Genomic DNA, 18,311 nt, shown 5'->3' on the forward strand with positions numbered 1-18,311 from the left:
TCAAGCCATGAACGCATCTCATTGGCTTCTTGAAACTCAAGTTAGCATAACATTTTGAACCGAGCCTGGCAGGCATTCTTGGGGAGCCACCAGGCCGGAACTCGGCTCTCGTATCCGGAACCAATCTAGTGCCCCGGGCACCTTGAGGTTGCTGGTATTCCGATTCCTAGTGTCCAATCTGCTGAAGCCTCGTATTTTCTTTAATTCGAGTATGGCGGCTGAAGTCTGGCGCGCACCTGCGTGTTTCAAGACTCTTATCTGATCACTGGTATTTTGGAATCAACATGTGAGTTTGCCATATGGACATCGAAGCCGACGACACAAGTGTTTCTGAACCCAGAAACAGCGGGATCGCTACACTGGATAATGGGCTAGAGGTTAGATATGCCTTGGTAGGCCATGAGATGTTGCTTTTCCATGAGCTGATACTCGAGAAAATAGGGATGTAGGACTTTGAATGATGTGCTTCCAGAACTTTCGGAACGACCAACCACCAGCCCTCTGGCTTGTTTAAGTTCAAAATTACAGATTCTTTGCCTAAAAGAACTCTTGTTGTACTCCAGATTTGTGAATTGTAGACCAAACATGGGTGGTTTGATCTACACTGATTGAGACGCCCGTTTTGATGAGATCACTTGTGATATCCGGTGAAACGATCTATTCACAGGGCTCATTCGGCGCTAGACAACCATCTCGAACACTGCGTAAATTCAGAGAAGTATGAGTCAAAATCCGAAAGATTGAAGATATTAAACTTAATCCAAGTACTAAAATTCAAATTGAGAAGGAGCTGTCGATGGCGTCTTGCTATAGGTTTTTGAGGGGAATAGAACTCTGGATCAAGAAATGCGCATTCTGATCACTCAGGCTATAGATTCACATGATCGGCTGCAACAGGCGATGCTGGGGCGCAAGCGTTGAGCAAACATGTTTTGATCCTACTAGTTCAGGTCAGGAGCAGTGTAAGCAGAAGTATGACGACTCCAGGCCTCAAGGAATCCAATCCAGGGATGGAAAGCGAAAGCTGGGGATTTATTGAATGGGAGCACCAGTGGAAACCGCGATGCTCAGACAAACCAGGCACAGGTGTACGATGCTGTCACACCCGACTGGCGTGAAGCGACCCCACAAGTTTGCAGGCAATATGATGTATCTTCACAGACCGCCGTCCAGCATCCGAACTGGTGTAATGGCTAACATTTGACGCTCTCACCGTCAGGCTCAGGGTTCGATTCCCTGGTTCGGAATTTCTTTTTTTGCAATTGTCAGCCCCGTCGGGCTCGTCGAGCTTGTGTTTTTTTTGCCTTGGTAATCAGTCACTCACCTCAAGAACGCATTGAAGCAAAAATAGCACAAAGAATTCCAAGTCCTGCGTGGCAACGACTTGCGCGGCTGTCTCACGGCATCGAGCAATGGCATGGTGTCTCATAGCGACTCGCACCGAATTCTACAGGAGCCGTTAACCCTATACTTTACACACACAAACTGAACGCCCATATCGCAGGCGCCGTTGGCGCATTTTCCCACCGTCGCCGTACGCCGTTCCAACCACACCGTAATAGTACAAAGCGTAGCCGTCGTCCGGCGGACCACGACCGTCACCTAGACACCTTAATCCCGCCCCTCGTACCCGCTTTGGTAAGCAAACTGACGCTGGTAGTCTCTGAGACTCGACCACAGACGCAACTCTTCTTCCTCGTCTTGCGGCGTCATGTTGGAATCGTTTCCGTGACCAGCATGACCTGGTCCAGTGCCCTCAAGCTTGATCAAGATGTCGATGAGCCGCGAGAGCGCAGCCTCGGACTTGACTGCCACGGGACCCTTGCGCTCGGGGGCATCATTGAGAAGGGTCGATGCCACCTGGCGCACCTTGTTGATGAGCGATCCTCCGTTCGGCTCCATGTTTCGCTGCGGGATTGAACCGAGGACGTGCAGCAGATCCTGGACGATAAGCTCGCGCTCGGCCGTCATGAGCTCAAAGATGCGCTCGGCCTCAACATCTTCAGCCTCCTTAGCGGCCTTGCCCTCGATCGTGCTCTCGTCGATGATTGAACGATTGGGATCTGCGAGGTAGACATCGCGCAGGTTGAAGTAGAGCTCAACAAAGTAGGACCGTGTCGCGAGCTGCGACACGAGAATGTTAGCCTTCTGAATGTCGTACTGCAGCTGGCGCCGCCGTTGCGTGTTGCTCTTGATGACGTTGCGGATGTCGTTCGCCGGTTGCGCATTGGGGTACGCTGGAGGCATGTATTGAAGATGCCCATCGTCAAAACCACCGCCAAAGACGGGCTGATCAATCTGCGACGTGAGGCGCAGCTCAGTCGGGAGACGATCGATGATGTTCTTGGCAGCGACGAGGGCGTCGCGCAGCATGGCGCGCTGATCGGGCCACGGGAGCGTGCTCATCCCATACACAAGCTCCACACTGACGATAGCATTCATTGTGGTGTAAATCTCAACGCCGAATCGGAAGCCCGTCAGCAGCGTGACGTTATTATTCTCTGAATACTGAATCTCGTTGGCCATGATCCACCGGTCGTCAACATTTTCGGGCAGAGATGGGTACGGGAGGTTCGGCGTTGATGGCGCGATGACGAGGTCGGCGTGAGAGGCGCCAAGCTGTGAGAAGGAACGCACGCCGAGCAGCAGGCACCAGAATATGCGCTTGCCAATCTGATCTTTAATGTTGTGGAACGGCAGGGGGTTGTTTGAGTAGTGATCAGTGCCAAATGTCGGCAATTCGCCCGGGTTCTTGGGCGCGTGGAAGCCAAGCTCACGGATCAGCGACAGGCACTCAGCGGTGAAGTGGCGATATGCATTGACATGCAACGTGTAGCCCGCAGCAAGGCCCAGAAAGTAGCTCGTCGCAGCGTCGTCGAGCGTCTTGGGCGACTTGATGGACCACAGAGCACCGCGTGTCTGGAGCGCAATATCCCTGCACTTTTCAATCATGACGATGGCGCGAGGGAAAAGGTGCGTGCTGTGCTGGGCCTTGAGGTGCTGGCGAGCGCTTCGGGGAAAAGAGGCCACAAGGGCGGCGATCATGGAGGCCAAAAGACTCAGAAACTCGGGGTTCGTCCGGTCCTGGCGCGTAGCGAAGGCGTCTCGGAAGGTTGGTTCGTGAGGAAAAGGCGCCAGGGGGTGGATGTAGGTGAAGAAGTCGTCAACAAGGAGCTCCAACACAGGCATAGGAGCAATCGATTCGGCAGTGTAGGCTGTGGCTGCAGGGCCCTCTGCGATGGACACAAGGGTCTGCGCGGCGTTATGCGGCGAGGGTGTCGGGCCCAAGCCGTTGTTGTAGGCGAAACCATTGCCTGCAGGTGTCGGGCCGGGCTCGAGTCGAGGGCGCTGGGCAGCGCGAGCAGCCTCGGCGTGCTTGTTCGGGGGACCGCGTCTCTTGAGGGCTCGGTGAAAGGTGCATTCGACGTTGAGGTCTCGGCAGGGCCTGCATGGGGCCGTCTCGTCGCATTTCACCTTGCGCTGGGAGCACATGTCACAGGCTCGGCGGAGTCGCGTCAGCTTAGGATTAACAGCCGAGTCTCTAGCAGCGGACGGCGCAGGTGCAGGCGCAGGGGCAGCAGATGCCACCGAGGCAAATGGATGTGGACCGGCAGGCGCTCCACCGATGGACGCATTCACGGCAGCAGTAGCAGCAGCGGCGGCAGCGGCGACGGCCAGTGCAGGATCTGGGCCGCTCGAGCTGCCCGTGTCCGTGCCTTGCATATCATGGTCAAGAGAAGACGCGGACTGCGGCGGGGGGTCATATTGGTGATGCTGCTCATGTGGTTCGTGGTGTTGCTCGTGATGTTGCTCGTGGTGTTGCTCGTGGTGTTGCTCGTGGTGTTGCTGCTGGTGATCAACACTTTCGCGCAGAGCCTGGGCGGCGGCGGCGTCTGATGCATCCTGGAGAGCCTGCAGGCCACCGGTGGCGATTTCGTGAGCAGTCGATGAAGATGTGGTCGCGTGAATCAAGTTTGCGTCCAGATCTGAGGTCTGCATCGAGCCAGGGTCGTAGTCGTCAAGCCCATCATGGTGTTCGATATGTACATGATGTCCATGATGCTCGGGCTCTTCAGAGGCATCGGCAGCGGCAGCAACAGCAGACGCGGCAGCGGAGTCGGATGCTGTGTCGCCGTTGTCGATTTCGGACTGCGCTGCTGTGTCGATGGTAGTCGAGGCGATAGGTTCAGGGTCGACCTTCAAAGCCGAGAGGTCGTCGTGGTCGTCATCGTTCATGTGACCATGATGATCTTGGTCCTGACCCATCGACATGGTGGAAACCAGAGACGCGCTCGATGATACAGACGCGGATTCGCGCGATGGCTGATTGTCGGGGAAGCTTCGGTGCGCGGCGTCCAAGGTGCAGTGGTGATGGTTGAGCGTCGGCAGTTCTGCGGCTGGCTTGTTCAAGGATCACGTGACTCCGCAACCTTCTACACGGATCTGGGCCCTGTCTGTAATCCAGCGGCAGGTGCCACAGGTGTGCCCATGGAGGAAGGGGCAGGTTGCTGCATCATGCCTGCCTCAATGCTCAACCACACGGCTGTCACGTGCATTCAGAATTCGCTTGTCATGGATTTCATCTACGTGCTGCTTTTGTGGAAATGCATTCTTTATTTGATCTTTACTTGATTCTGTCCCTACAGCTCCGTATTGACTTGACCTCCAGTTTGTTGACAATACTAGCCACGACAGTACCCCCTCCTCTTCGAGTCACCTAACGGCTCCAGTGAAACGCGATCACAGGCATCAACAACCCAACCCGCTGAAGACGTTGGCCAGTGGGAGCATGGGCTTATGTCTTCCAAGTTCACTGTCGACAGTACTGAGGTGCGCAGGTCGCCGATGACTTCTGCTTTTGTCGCCAACATCGATGGGCTCAGCCTCCCATTCCCGGCCCACGCTCAGTGGTGATCATGCGACAACGGAGAAGGCAGGTCCGGCATGTGCAGCGTCACCAGCTCTCTCTCGCGACACTCGCAGGCGGGCGAGGCCCAGATCATGCGTCCCACGATGCGCCCGTCCTTCACCAGCATGCCCATGCCGTCGAGGTGCGACAGCTTATACTTGAGCCCCGGAACGCGGTATGCCACGGCCCGATGCAACTCGGCCGTCGGCGCAAAGGCGCCGACGCGGAAAGCGAACGTCCCATGGCAGGTTGTGCACGTTACCCCGACCATGTAGTTGTACGGGTGGCAGTGCATCGTCGCGAACCGTGCGTAGCTCAGGTCAATACGGCTCTCTGAGAGCTCGCCGACGACCGTGGTCAGGGACATGATGTCTGCGAGCCACTCGGCGCACTCCTCTCCCTCGCCGCACATCGACCATGGTTCGGCCCAGGGAGTGTTGTACTGATCCCGGAGCAGTTCCTCAAGCTCTGTGAGGTTATCGTGGGCCTTGAGATGCTCCATGATGATCTCCTTGCGCTCGCCGTAGAGTCTTGTTCCGAGCGAGACAACGAAATCGTCCAGGTTCGGCCCGGTGAGATCGAGACTGAAGGCGGCGCACCGAGAAAAGTGATCGTAAGTACTTTCCCAATTCGGGAATTTGACAATCGTAACAAGGCCGATTCTCTCTAGCGTCAAGGTCACTTTATCGCCAGATTCATCGAAGGATACATCGACCGGGAGCGAAGGGGGGCTCGTCTCCTCACCCAATTCCCAGGTCCAGACCTCATTGTAGCTGCATGGATCCAGCGGGTTCAGCCGCGGGTCGTCCAGCAGAGGGACGCTCGGCGTCATGAGCAAGGGGCTGTAGTCGCCCGCGAGGAGACACTCTCGCGCGACCCGGAGGTACTCCGTCCGAAAATCCGGCTGCAGGGCTGCCTCTGACCTCGCGGCGACAATACCGCGCAGGCCATGGAGAAAGTCCATTCGATCGCGGCACTTCCGCCTCGCCAGTAGGGCAAAAGCCATGGCGAAGCTGGTTGTCTTGTGCGACTTGACCTCGCGCAGCGGCCCAAGCGTCCAGGGCACCAGGTTTCGGTTCTCGGGGAGCCCGACCATGTTCTCGACATTGTGAACGCTGCCTTGCCTAACGACCTCCTCGTCCCATACGTGATGTAGCCTGTCCAGAAAGGCTGGATCGTCTGCTCCAGTGTCGAGATGGTAATCGGACGTCATCATCCTGATCCGGCTGCTACTCACGAATTCCATGGCCGTCCACATGCGTTGGAACCACTGTGCATTGCACACCCCCGTCATACCGTCCAGTGTTACGTCGGAGTCCTCATCCTGGCGAAGCTTTTCCACAGTGGACGAGCTCAGGTCGTTAAAGTGTATGATGGTGGCGTAACTGGAGCTGTAGAGCGTGTGGATGATACGAAGGATCGGATTCTTCAGTTCATCCGTCCACTGCGGAACGCTGAAGTAGTCGTGCCATATTTCCTGCCCGTTTCCATCCACCTCCATGCTCTCTTCGAGGCCAGAGCACACGAGGACGGGTGCTTCGATGGCCTGTCGCCTGACTTCTAGCGGCTGAGGTGAGTGGCGACCCTGCTGCTGATTGATGGAGACTTGCGGGTCCCAGACATGTGAGACTGTTAAGACATGGACCTCGCTTGTCCGGAGGCAATGGAGGTGCCTGTCAAAGAACAAGACATCTCGTTGCAAGTGCGTCGAAACGACCCGACTGCAGCGCAAAGACTCGCTTGACGCAGACGGGCCGTCGGGAGGCGCCAGCTTGAACGTTCTCACAAGAGCATCGTGCGTGAATGACTCCTGGCAGACTAGGCAGCGGAGCTTGTCAGGTTCAGGCTCGTACCAAAAGGTCTCGAGGTCTGCGACGCCCGTGGCGGCTAGCTCGTCGAGCTTGGACTGTTCGAGGACCATCTGGATGTCTGTACAGCGAAGCAGTCGCAATGTCTCTCACGGAAGATTCCCACTGCGGCTGCCGCGTAGTTTCGAGCTCAATATGCGGTTGTAATACATGTCAGCATTGAGTGAGCGGGGCCAAAATGCGAGGTTATTCAGATGGCGGCGGTAACTCCCAAAATGGACAGGAAATATGTACGTGCAGGGATAGGATTTACAGCTGATGGGTAGACACAATATCTCGTGCCAATGGTGGATCACCTTTCCGTCTAGTAGGAATAAGCTTGCCTGTATCCGAGCGAATGGCAACACGAGTTGGGATGAACACGTTCTCGCGCATAAGCAGGTTGCAAGATGTAGCTCTTGGGAGTGGCGCAACCTGTAGAGCATTCCAGGAGATCTCACAGACATTCTAGATACTCCATTTCTGGCTGGCTTCGGTACAAAGATCTAGTGGCCCCACGAGCTGCTCGGGTGACACCTCTTGACTACTGGCCGGCACAGCTCAGGTAGTTGTAGTCGGTCTTTACAACGTCTCGGGATCCCAGTTTTCTGCAGACGGAAGATATTGCACCGGTGTACACAAAAAAGAGAATTTCTATTTACTTGTCGTGTACTCTTTACACTCCCGTCTCGCAGATATGACCGATGTCGTGCAGCCCGATCTCGTCTCAGCGCGGCCGGCCAGAACAAGTGGCATGGGATCACCAACAGTTATCCTGAACTCGGCCACGTTTGTTAGCAAGAACAGATTTCTGCACGCCATATAGATGTCTACTTGATGAATTTTGCAAGGGCCGCGGACGACGCTCTGGCCTCTCGAGACTCAACTGCGTCACGAAACATCTCAAGGTCGCAGATGGACTGGGAACGAGCTTCAAAATCCCCGCAACAGCCAGCTCGACGGCCTTGTAGGTATAGTCCGCAGGTTGTATACGTTTCTAGATAAATAACCCTTATCCTGGTGTCAAGGAGTCTCGCGACGAGGGAAGGCCTGCAGCTGTTGATCTCATGAGGATATCTAACTAGGTAGAATAATCGATACTCTCTTCTAACTATGGGAAAGCGACCCTCTTTGTAAGTAGTCTCTCAAAAAGCTGGGTCCTCTCTTTGCTCTGTAACTCTGGTCAAACAATAGGTGCCCTGCAGCCGTCCCATATTTGTTCGAGGGTTCTGATACCTGGTGACAGGGCTCAAAATATAGCCTCCGAAGATGCGACAAAAATGTGACCTGCTCAGGGAAGTAGCACTCATCCGTGATAAGCGTTACTCTTTTGGCATTCTTACTAGTTATGCCAAAGAAGATCTGTACACGAAAGCATATTCCATGGCATTCAACATGACTACAACAAATTTCTACATGTATATGTGTGCTTCAACGATGCAGTTGACTATGTAATTTAGTTATAGAGTTATAGGATACACGGCTTTGTTACTGCCTAAGCTCGAAAGCTGTGATGGTCTTTGAATTGTCATGATCGTCTGCGCATGCTCAATGTTAAAAAACCACTTATCCTCATTTTCTCAACTCGAGCATTGAAGGCGGCGCGATTGACACTTGCAACAAACTTTGCTTTCGAGCAAGGTACTTCACTTCCTTGGGCCAGGTTCGGACTCCTCGCGGGACTACAGCCCCTAGGCCTTGAACATGCAAGGATAGTGCATCGTTTGAAACGTAGAATGGCATCCTGCTGCATCAAAAGGGCCACTGGTGAACGGCTTTCCCCTCACAGGCAACCCTCCATCTTGGCTCTTGAGGGCCCCGTAATTTCACCCCGCCGTCGCTCATCCAAGACTTTGTAGACCGTGAGCCGAGACTTCAAGCACCGCCGAAAAAGATCCTAGCAGTCAGATCTTCGCCTGTCACAAAGTATTTTGCAGGGCATATATCATAGGCCGCCCTGACCCCTGAAGCCCATGCCTCCCCGTTCCATGTCGCCCTTCACGCCAACGAGGTTTGACGCACAACGATGTTCGCTGTACAGACTACGGTCGCGCTGCTTGCCGGCCTAGTCGCTGTCGCACTCCTAGTGATACGCAAGAGCAAGCCGGCCGGCAAAGCGACACCCCTCAAGCTGCCTCTCATCGGCGACCTCCACAGCTCCCCGCGCGAAACGCCGCTCGTCCATTGGGATGCCTGGGCCGAAAGGAATGGAGCAATCGCGACACCAAAGTTATTCGGCATCGTGCCGATAGTGGTACTGAATACAGCCGAGGCGGCGACAGAGCTGCTCAGCCGCCGGAGTCAGTGGTACAGCAACCGACCCCCGTCGACGAGCATGGAAATGATCACGGGCGCGGGTCCCGGCCAGTCCCGATTCACGTTGATGCACGATTATGATTCTCATTTGAAGCTTCACCACAGACTGCTGGCACCGAGCCTCGGTGCCGTTGCGGCGCCGCGGTATCAGCCCGTGATGGAACTTGAGTCAAAGCAGCTGCTGTTTGATTTGGTAGTCGCTGTGGGTGGCAATACGGAAAGCGCCATCATCAACAGCTCGGATGTTTACCCCTTGCTCGAACGCACGCAGTCCAGTGTCATTCTTTCACTGCACTATGGCCTGCGGATTCCCGATGTTTCGGACCCTATACTTCACGAGATCATTGACATCCAGACACAAGTCACGCATCTCGCGGCGAACCCGGGGCTACCTGATTTTATAACTCTTTTAAGGAACCTGCCCGCCATGCTCTCGCCCTGGAAAACAGCTGCAGATAAACTCTTTGCTACGCAGGTCGACTTGTACGGGCGGTTGTATGAGCATGGCAAAGCATCACGGTGCTGGAACGCAACAAAGCAAGCTGTCGCGACCGCCGGGAGGGTCGTGCCAAGCGACATCCGTCCGGCCGACTTCGACCTCGACCTCGCCTTCACGCTGGCCACATCAGTCCAAGGCGGCATGGAAACCTCGCCGCGCCAGATCCTGTGGCTGTTCATCGCGGCCTTGCAGAACCCAGGCTTTGTGCGCCGCGCACATGCCGTTCTGGACGACGTCGTCGGTCATGACCGTCTGCCTCGGTTCGCCGACAGGTCAAGTCTTGCCTTCATCGACGCTGTCATTCACGAGCTGTTTCGATGGCGACCCGTCTCGCCGGGGAGCATCCCACGTCGTGCTGACAAGGCGGACGAGTTTGCAGGCGTCAAGATTGTCAGGAATGCGACGATCATCACCAACGCGTGGGGTATCGGACGTGACGGAAAAGCCTTTGACCCCGGTCTCGGCGACCTGCAGGAGTTCATCCCGGAGAGATGGCTTGATGGACAAGGCAAGGTCAACAGCAGTCTGCCGCTACCGGTGTTTGGCCAAGGCCGGAGGGCTTGCTTGGGCAGACGGGTGGCTGTCGACGGCACGTTCTTGCAGGTCGCAAATCTGCTGTGGGCGTTTGACGTCGAGGCCAGTGAGGAGGTCAATCCGTGGGCCATGTCAGTTGTCGGGTTCATGACGGTGCCGACGGAGTTTCGATTCAAGCTTAAGCCACGCGGACCGTGGGTGGTGGATGTGGTCACACGATCGTGGGAAGATGCGAGCAAGGACTTGGGCGAGGTGATGGGACTGTCGCATGATGTGGAGGGATAGCGGATGTCGTGGAAGCGTTCTCACGAGCGTGGGAGCGTATGCACTGCCACGATGCGTCTTGGCATCTCCTTCGTGTTGGATATCTCGAGATGGAGGGTCAGTCTGTCAGACTCGGCCGCGTGTGGAACGGAGAGCAAACTCCGCGATGCACGACGGCAGGCAGTAAGACGTGCAGACCAACCACTGGCAAGCTGGCTGCATTTGGAACTTCGTAGGGGAGATCGTTCAAGCTGTGGATCTGACTTCACGGCGCTCGTGATCACCTGTTTGTTCGAGAATGGAAATTCTGCATCGTCAAGCTGACTGCAGCATGCACTCGATCGAAGTTGTTGAAGAGGTATACTATAAGTTGCACGCATGTAAGTCAGACCACTCCCTTTGCGATGGACTTGCTAGTTTGCTAAGCAAGCAGTGGTTCGACCAGGTCCTTGCTCTGAAGGATTCGAATTTAATGCCATCTGCAAGCAGTGCTTTGCCGCAGCCACCTGATGGTTGTTCGTGGTCACGTTTTCATTCCAGATAGGGAATACCTGCTCGACGATATTGAGGTAGGCAGGATCGAATCCAACTAGGAACATATAAATCCAGCACCAGAATCCCCAATGCACCATTCGACCACCATGAAAACACACCCCAACAAAAGCTGGCCATCATGTTCCTCCTCCCCTTGACCCTCCTCGGGCTCCCTCTAGCCCTCTCCCAACAAATCGGCACGCTTGTCCCCGAAGTCCCCCCCGCTCTCACCTGGTCCAACTGCACCACCGAATCGTGCACGCCTGTCACCGACGCGCTGACGCTCGATGCCAACTGGCGCTGGACACACGAGACGACCTCGGCGCACACGTGCTTCCTCGACGGCGACTGGACAGATATCTGCTATAACCTCAACAGCGGCACAGCGTGTGCCGAACGCTGCGCCATCGAGGGCGCCGAGTACGCCTCGACGCACGGCATCACGACCGCGGGCGGCCGCGCGTCGCTACGGTACGTCACGCATTCTGCCTTTGGGCGCAACGTCGAGAACCGCGTCTTCCTGCTGGCGCCGGGTGGCCAGTATCGCATGTTCGAGCTGCTCGGGCGCGAGGTGCGCGTTGACGTCGAGGTCGGCACGCTAGGGTGCGGGCTCAAGGGGGCGCTGTACTTTGTCAAGATGGAGGCGGACGGCGGGCGCGGGCGCGGCAAGAACGCCGCCGGCGCGCGGTACGGCACGGGCTACTGCGACGCGGAGTGCAGCCAGAGCATCAAGTTTGTTGATGGCCGGGCCAACATGGAGGGATGGGCGCCGGGGTACACAGATCTTGAGCTCGGACGCGGCGCCGTTGGGGCCTGCTGTGCCGAGATAGGCGTTTGGCAGAGCAATTCGGCGTCGTACGTCGTCTCGGCGCATCCTTGCATTAACCCCAACTTTCACACGTGCCAGGACAGCCGGTGCCCACGCGGGTTCTCGGACGACATTTTCCCGCATGGCTGCGATACCGACGGCTGCGGCGCGAGCCCGTACCGGCTGGGCAACACGCACTTTTATGGGCAGGGCAAGACGCTCGACAGCGGGGCCAAATTTACGTGAGTTATCTTCGGGACTCAGTGAGAGGAAACAGAGAGAAGCTGACTGGGTAGCGTCATTACGCGGTTTCACGAGGACCATGTCTCGCAATCCTTCATCCAGGCCGGCGAGCCCATCGACACGCCGACCAGCCAGGCGTTCGGCGTGCAGGGCAATGCCATCTCAGACGACTTTTGCGACAGCCAGGCGTCGGCGTTTGGGGAGCGCAACCGCTACGCCGAGGTTGGCGGGTGGTCGTCGACGAAGCGGGCGCTCGCGGGCCAGTGGGTCATGGTCATGTCCATCACGCACGACGCCTACGCCAACATGCTCTGGCTCGACTCGCTGTACCCGGTCGACGCCGCCGGTCGGCCCGGTGCGCTGAGGGGGCCGTGTCCGGCGAACAGGGGGTATCCGGCGCAGACGGTGGCGGAAAACCCGCACGTAGGTGATTCGCTGAGTGGGTGTCGACGTGTACTGACAAGGGCAGGCCAAGGTGACGTTTTCGGATATTCGGTACGGGCCGATCGGGACGACGGGGTGATGGCAACGGTCATGTATTGGGGATCTGGCTGTAGGTACGTATTGGAGCATATTAGCGGTGGTGTAGCAGAGTTTGTCTGGCTCCATGCTAGTGCTTCGAATATGCCGTCGCTATCTTGGTCATCCCGGGGTTGACATGTCGCTTCTGGTGATCTCGGGGTATTCTTTGCTCTTGCAGCTTCGTTTGGGGTAGCCCTTAGTTGCGAACTCTCCTCGAATTCATACGATATCCCTGTTCACATCAGCGACATGAAGAAGAAACGGTAATCTTACCAGCCACCTATCAAAAGAATGATTTGTTTCGGATGATGATATGGTCCTGCAGCTTCGGAGTCCGAGGGGAAGTCCATCTTGGTACTCTGCCTTCCATCCAGGGTTGCAGACGGCAGACGGCAGACTACAGATTGCCAGAGGTCAGCGAGCTGGCTCCCCAGCAATCATCTGTCAAGCTCCACGTTCAGGCCATCCCTGGCAGTATCCGAATAACGAACAATCATGTCGCATAGATGAGGTCCTACAGATGTCTAGCTCATGATGCAGTCATGGCACCGGTGGTTGGGTCTGTCGGAAGGTGCCCCCCCTGGATGGGCGGGGTCCGGCAAGTGGATCCCCAGCCACCTGCCGCCTGTCTCCTAGCACCTGCCCCGCCCCCTGGCCCCTGCCACCTGCTGCCTCCATCGTCGCCACGAATCAAGCACTGGGCGCCTTCTGCCAGAGGAAAGGCAGGTACTGCCAGCGAAGCGTCAGGCACCTAGACACTTGGGCAGGCACCTCCGGCAGGTAGTCAGGTACTCCCTGCCTCAAAAGAAAGCACTCCAGCCTCATCGCCATCCATCGCTCCATCAATCCATCGGCACCCCAGCCACCCTCCAGCCATCTCCAGCAAACAGGTTCAAGAAGCCCATGTCTTCGCCTGCTCCTCGACCCTCGCTTCTTTCATTCTTATCTTGTTCTCTCCATTCCTGTCTGTTTCCATCCATCAGCCCATGCCGTCGCATTGAACAAGCAGCACACCACACCACATCGCCGCCACACAATGGCCACGCGTGCGCAAACACAGTACAACCCCCAGCCCGCCTTTGAACCAGAGTCCTTCGCCTCGTCCCCGCAGCGCCAGACCCGCGGTGGCAACGGCGCCAACCCACGTTATCGTCGCCCTCGCTCGCCCCTCCTCGACCACCAGGGCGAAGTCCATTTCTACAGCGGCAGCGACGAGCCGCCGTCGCCCTCGAGAGCGAGTCCCAAGCGCGGATCTGCGCCGCAACGCAGCAGCGGCCGCCCCTCGTCCATGGCCGCCGTTGACGCTATGCAAGCCCGTGCCAAACACGCCAGTCTCCCCTCGTCCTCTGGCCCCCAAGCCCAGGGACGGCCTCCCTCCTACCTTAGCGACGAAGCCATGGACGACCGCGGCGCCCCGATGCGCGGCCCCCCCGCCGATGCCCGTCGTCGCGCCGAGCGTCAAGCCCGTCGCACGTCTGCTTCTGGTGGTGCTGCCCCTACCCCCACGGGCTACGGTGCCCCTCCTCCTGGACCCGGCCAGCAGATCCCCAACGGGTCCCCGCGCGGGCCCTCCCACGGCGGCTCCCCCCGCACAAACGCCCCCGACGGCCGTCGCAGCCCACCTCTGCCGTCGCAGCAGCAGCAGCACCTTTCGGCCCCCGCCCTGCAGCAGGCTTCGGAAATCTCCCGCCTCAGCAGCCCCGGCATCAACCAGAGCGTCCTGCAACCCCTCGAGAAGAAGATGAAGGAGTACCGCGCCCTCATGGCCGACGCCGAAGCCGACATGGCGCAGCTCGACGACGAGCTGCGCATCCTCACCGAGCGCCGCCGCCAGGCCGAGGACCGCTTTGTTGACGCCCGCGGTCGCCACGACGACTATGAGCGCCAGCACGCCGACGTTGAGAGGGCGCTGCGCGGTGATTTCTCGGCGGCGGCGCCGGGGCAGCTCGCATCCCAGCAAACGCTGCAGAGGGGCGAGCCGCAGCAGGTGACCATCCAGCCTGGCCCGCAGGGCCGTCCACTGGGGCCGTCGCAGCAGCAGTCGTGGACCATGGCGAGGGCACCGAGCATGGACAGCTTCGATGACCGGCCCGGGACGGGGCAGAGCTTGGCGAGTCGGCAGCCGAAGAAGAGGGGAAACCGGTTTGGGATCAAGCTGTGGTAGGTGGGTACGAGCCAGTCTCGCGGCGTGATGGGCGCATATGCATGTGACGATTTATGGGATGGATAGATATATTGTTAATTTGATGAACCTTCTTTTGGCGTGGTCATGGGTTCAGCTCTGGGACCTGTGAAGGCTGCGTCGTACATCAAACAATGCTCAGGGAGTCTCGCAAGGCGTGAAGGGAATAGCTACTGACTTCCCAGGGTCGCTACATAGGCAGGATGATCCCCTCGAACTATGGTATGATATGTAAGAGCGATATTTGGAGCAGAGTGAAGAGGTCTCCTATACGTAGGTAGTCCGCAGGCAATGGAATAAAGGTAGGGGATTACGCACCTACTTTGTAATACAGGCCTATATGATAGAGTTAGCCCGCTGGGACTACGCCTTCCACGATCCGAAAGGGCAATCTCAAGGATTTAGGGCGTGCCCGTGTCAGCTAGGTAGACTGGCCGACACAGCCTGCCTGGAGAGGTGCTACATGCTGTTTCTTGCGGGGAACGTAGCTGAACGTCCTGTGTCCTGAGCGTAGATTACCAAAAGGATGCTGACAGCGCGTCGGCATTAGGCTCGAGTCCATCTGGAGAGACATCCCAATTCGACCTGAGGGTGGGGGATGGAATTGCGTGGCGTGGGTGAAAGAGGCCGTCGAGACAGCTCTGCAGGAGAAGAGGGCGTTGAGAGTTCCTGAAAACACCAGCTGGGACTCGATTCGAGATGTTGCGATGTGGTATGTCGCGCTGGAGAAGGCGGCCCATCGTTTTGACGGACTGGGAGACTACGACCAGAGCAAAGCTGCGACTTGGGATATGCTCGACGGGATTGAGCGAGTGCCTTGACTGTGCCGGATTGTTACCTAGGGCCTACCTTAGAAGACGGACGCAGGGAGAATTGAAATGAATTTGTCAGAAGTCACCAAACTACTTGCGTCTAATGGTTTCCATCCTCAACTCGTCCGGCATGGGCACTAGAAACCGATCGACTGGGTCTGCCCAGAATGGATTCTGAGGATTGACATACTTCGCACAGGTGTATTCCCAGTATACCGGGAACCATCCTGCCGTCTCCCAATCCACAATTCCTACAACGGTGTCCCCCCGGACCAGGATATTCAGGCTGCTTAGATCACCGTGAGTTAAGACGAGTTCGTTCCCTGATTGCCGATAGAACTCGAATAGCTCGGAAAGGTCGGCAGCGAGCGTGTAGTCAGCATCCAAATTCAGGCCGTCGACGAGCGCTTCATGGAACTCGCGTACAGTGCCGTACGGGCCCCAGTAGAGCCGGGATGGCAGACGACAGTCATAGAAAGGCCCACCATCGATGCTGCTGACGCCTTGCCCTTCGGGAGGAGGGACCGAGCGAAGCTCCGTGATCATACGGCGTAGCTGGTCCAGAATTCGCGTTTTCGATTCCTCTGTACGGCTTGGCCAGCCATACCCTGCCATCTGTCCTTTGATATGGCGCATGACGATGTATGAGTCCCCTTTATAGGTGAAGGCGTAATAAACCTTCGGCACGGGGATGGAGGTATGGCTGGCGACAAATCGCATGGCGTGGGCTTCGGTTAGGTTCTCGTCTGGTTTGGTCTTGATGCAGATATTGAAGATATGGAGAAGGCCAGGCTGCTTTCTCCAGAATCGTCGCAAGAGCTTGTGGTATCTCGCTTTAACAACAAGAAGGACGAGTGTTCGAATAGCACGTCCTGGCGTCGGAGGCGGAGAAGCCATTCGGATTCTGTCGAGGGCTCAGGCAGACGTACAGCTCGAAGCACAAAGGAAGGCAGTGGGGAATGACCTAAAGGTGGGGGAAAGCCGTTAGAATATCTGCGTAGGGCACGGAGCCGGGGATGGACTATTACCTGGCTTTGATGTCGCGAGGGTTCGTGAATGAGAACGACTTGGAATTGGGGGATACGGCAGACCCGCCACGCCCCACTCCCCCTGGGTCCAGCGGTCAGCTGTGGTGGGTATGTTGCTCTCTCACTCTCCTCATTAGCGTAACCTCAGCATCCGCTCGTGGCTGCCTGATGTAGTCTGGTCTTGCTTGGGTGGATGCATTTATCTACTTACATTGCGAAAGACAAACATATGTATGGGCTGCCCTTTTCGCTCCGATTCGTGTCAGATAGATAGCTGAGAACGAGGCATAGCGGCGGCGGTGTTGGATTCTAACTTGACATCACATGGTTGAGAGGCTGCCGTGCACCGCATCGAGGAACACCATGTTATGCTGTCCCAATGTAGGTAGGTTGAAGAGAAGATACTGTCCGACACTGAAGTGCGGCAAGCCCATCACTGTCAACATGGCTGTATTCGTCGTGTGGATCCACCAGTTTCGGGGAATGAACGACTGGAATCAGCGATGACGGTTATCATGGTGGAACAATTGGAAAGATCCTGGAGAAAGAGATAGCCCGCCCTCCAGACGGAGGCAAGGTTTGTACACAGGGAAAGTACGTTGCATTTGATCGTGACCCCGTACGACTCAGCTTAGTGCTGAATGAGCAGCATCAGCTTGCGACCAAACTCGGCTGGAGAAGGCCGTGCTGGGGAAATAGCGACGGCTCATGGTGTACTACACGTCTACTGAGCTCCCATTGTCCAAGGATGGATGTGACGGCGACAAGAGTGCCTCGATTACGAATACCACAATATTCGAACCAATGGCGCATGTCAGCAATCCAGCACTGGACCAGACCATTCATCCAGAGATGCCACCTGCCTCAGAGATTCGCCCACCAACCAGGTCGGGCCGGGACCACTCTGTGTGCTGGTGAAGAGATCAACTACTGCAAGATCCACGAAAACCATTCATGTTGGTGGATGGGAGAGGTCAGGTCAGAAGATCATACACATGCCAAGACATTTTGGGACAGCTCAAGCTTAGAGACCCCCTATAGTCTATATGTATACATTTCTCGTAACCCCTAGCCCCTGACTGACCCCCTGCTTGGCGGCTCCGCAGCGCCGCCTGATATGTTGGCTCTTCTTCAAATAGATAGCCCAAGCCGCTCTTCTAGTGCCAAGTGGCTCTGCGGAGCCATAGAAGATGTGAGCTGATTCGGATTAAGGACTGTGAGAACGTGTGGAGGACCACGCGTGGAAGACCTCTTCACTCTGCTCTACAGCAAGCACTGACGCATGTCTCCGTTTTTGAGGTCCTTCCAAATAGGCACCGGGATGTGCTGACTACCCAGGTAACCCTTGCTGAACATTATACTGCAGCTGTCCAGATGAGATATGGCCGAATGGATGTCAGACCCGGAACTCGGACGACTGTTTTCTGCGTCGACGTCCTACATCGAACCGTCCCGAATGTGCGCAGTGCTTTGTTTGCGCCGTTCCGCAGCTTCTAGGTTCTTTCTAAAGGGGTCTCGAAAACGCTGGCAGGAGGTCCTGAAACAGAGACACCGTCCTCGTACCGTCACCTCAAAGAAACGGCGGCAGTCAGGCTTCAGAGAAGCACCAAGAAGATGTGTTTCGCGTAATTGAAATTCCTTCCGACAATCGCCCATATGGATGCTGAAAAGGGGAGCCGCCTGTATATCTATTGACCTGTCTTCGCCCCTGGAAACCGTCATTCCCTTCCTAGGCCATACTGATTCCCGCACTTGATCACACCCATAAAGACGTACTTGCAGCTTTCACGAAACGCCGTTACTCAGCTTACGC

General features: G+C 56.6%; 5 protein-coding genes and 1 non-coding gene across 6 annotated transcripts; 3 read left to right on the forward strand and 3 right to left on the reverse strand.

Moving 5' to 3' along the window:
• Positions 1-1,175: 1,175 nt before the first annotated feature.
• D7B24_005306 lies at positions 1,176-1,247 on the forward strand. The gene has a single exon. It is a non-coding gene; the product is annotated as a tRNA-Glu (tRNA).
• A 364-nt stretch (positions 1,248-1,611) lies between these two features.
• D7B24_005307 (uncharacterized protein) lies at positions 1,612-4,266 on the reverse strand (the record flags this gene model as incomplete). The annotated part of the gene is made up of 1 exon (XM_028639465.1): positions 1,612-4,266. One exon carries the CDS (start codon positions 4,264-4,266, stop codon positions 1,612-1,614), a length of 2,655 nt encoding a protein of 884 aa, XP_028496149.1.
• A 638-nt stretch (positions 4,267-4,904) lies between these two features.
• Positions 4,905-6,830, reverse strand: D7B24_005308 (uncharacterized protein; the record flags this gene model as incomplete). Its single annotated transcript, XM_028639466.1, has 1 exon — positions 4,905-6,830. The coding sequence occupies one exon, from the start codon at positions 6,828-6,830 to the stop codon at positions 4,905-4,907; it is 1,926 nt and encodes a 641-aa protein (XP_028496150.1).
• A 1,952-nt stretch (positions 6,831-8,782) lies between these two features.
• Positions 8,783-10,390, forward strand: D7B24_005309 (uncharacterized protein; the record flags this gene model as incomplete). The annotated part of the gene is made up of 1 exon (XM_028639467.1): positions 8,783-10,390. One exon carries the CDS (start codon positions 8,783-8,785, stop codon positions 10,388-10,390), a length of 1,608 nt encoding a protein of 535 aa, XP_028496151.1.
• A 652-nt stretch (positions 10,391-11,042) lies between these two features.
• D7B24_005310 (uncharacterized protein) lies at positions 11,043-14,640 on the forward strand (the record flags this gene model as incomplete). The annotated part of the gene is made up of 5 exons (XM_028639468.1): positions 11,043-11,953; positions 12,008-12,377; positions 12,424-12,449; positions 12,512-12,534; positions 13,460-14,640. 5 exons carry the CDS (start codon positions 11,043-11,045, stop codon positions 14,638-14,640), a joined length of 2,511 nt encoding a protein of 836 aa, XP_028496152.1.
• Positions 14,641-15,560: 920 nt separating this feature from the next.
• On the reverse strand, positions 15,561-16,367 carry D7B24_005311 (uncharacterized protein; the record flags this gene model as incomplete). Its single annotated transcript, XM_028639469.1, has 1 exon — positions 15,561-16,367. The coding sequence occupies one exon, from the start codon at positions 16,365-16,367 to the stop codon at positions 15,561-15,563; it is 807 nt and encodes a 268-aa protein (XP_028496153.1).
• Positions 16,368-18,311: the final 1,944 nt, after the last annotated feature.

Source organism: Verticillium nonalfalfae (assembly GCF_003724135.2).
Source record: "Verticillium nonalfalfae strain VnAa140/NRRL 66861 chromosome Unknown scaffold_32, whole genome shotgun sequence".
NCBI lineage: Eukaryota > Fungi > Ascomycota > Sordariomycetes > Glomerellales > Plectosphaerellaceae > Verticillium > Verticillium nonalfalfae.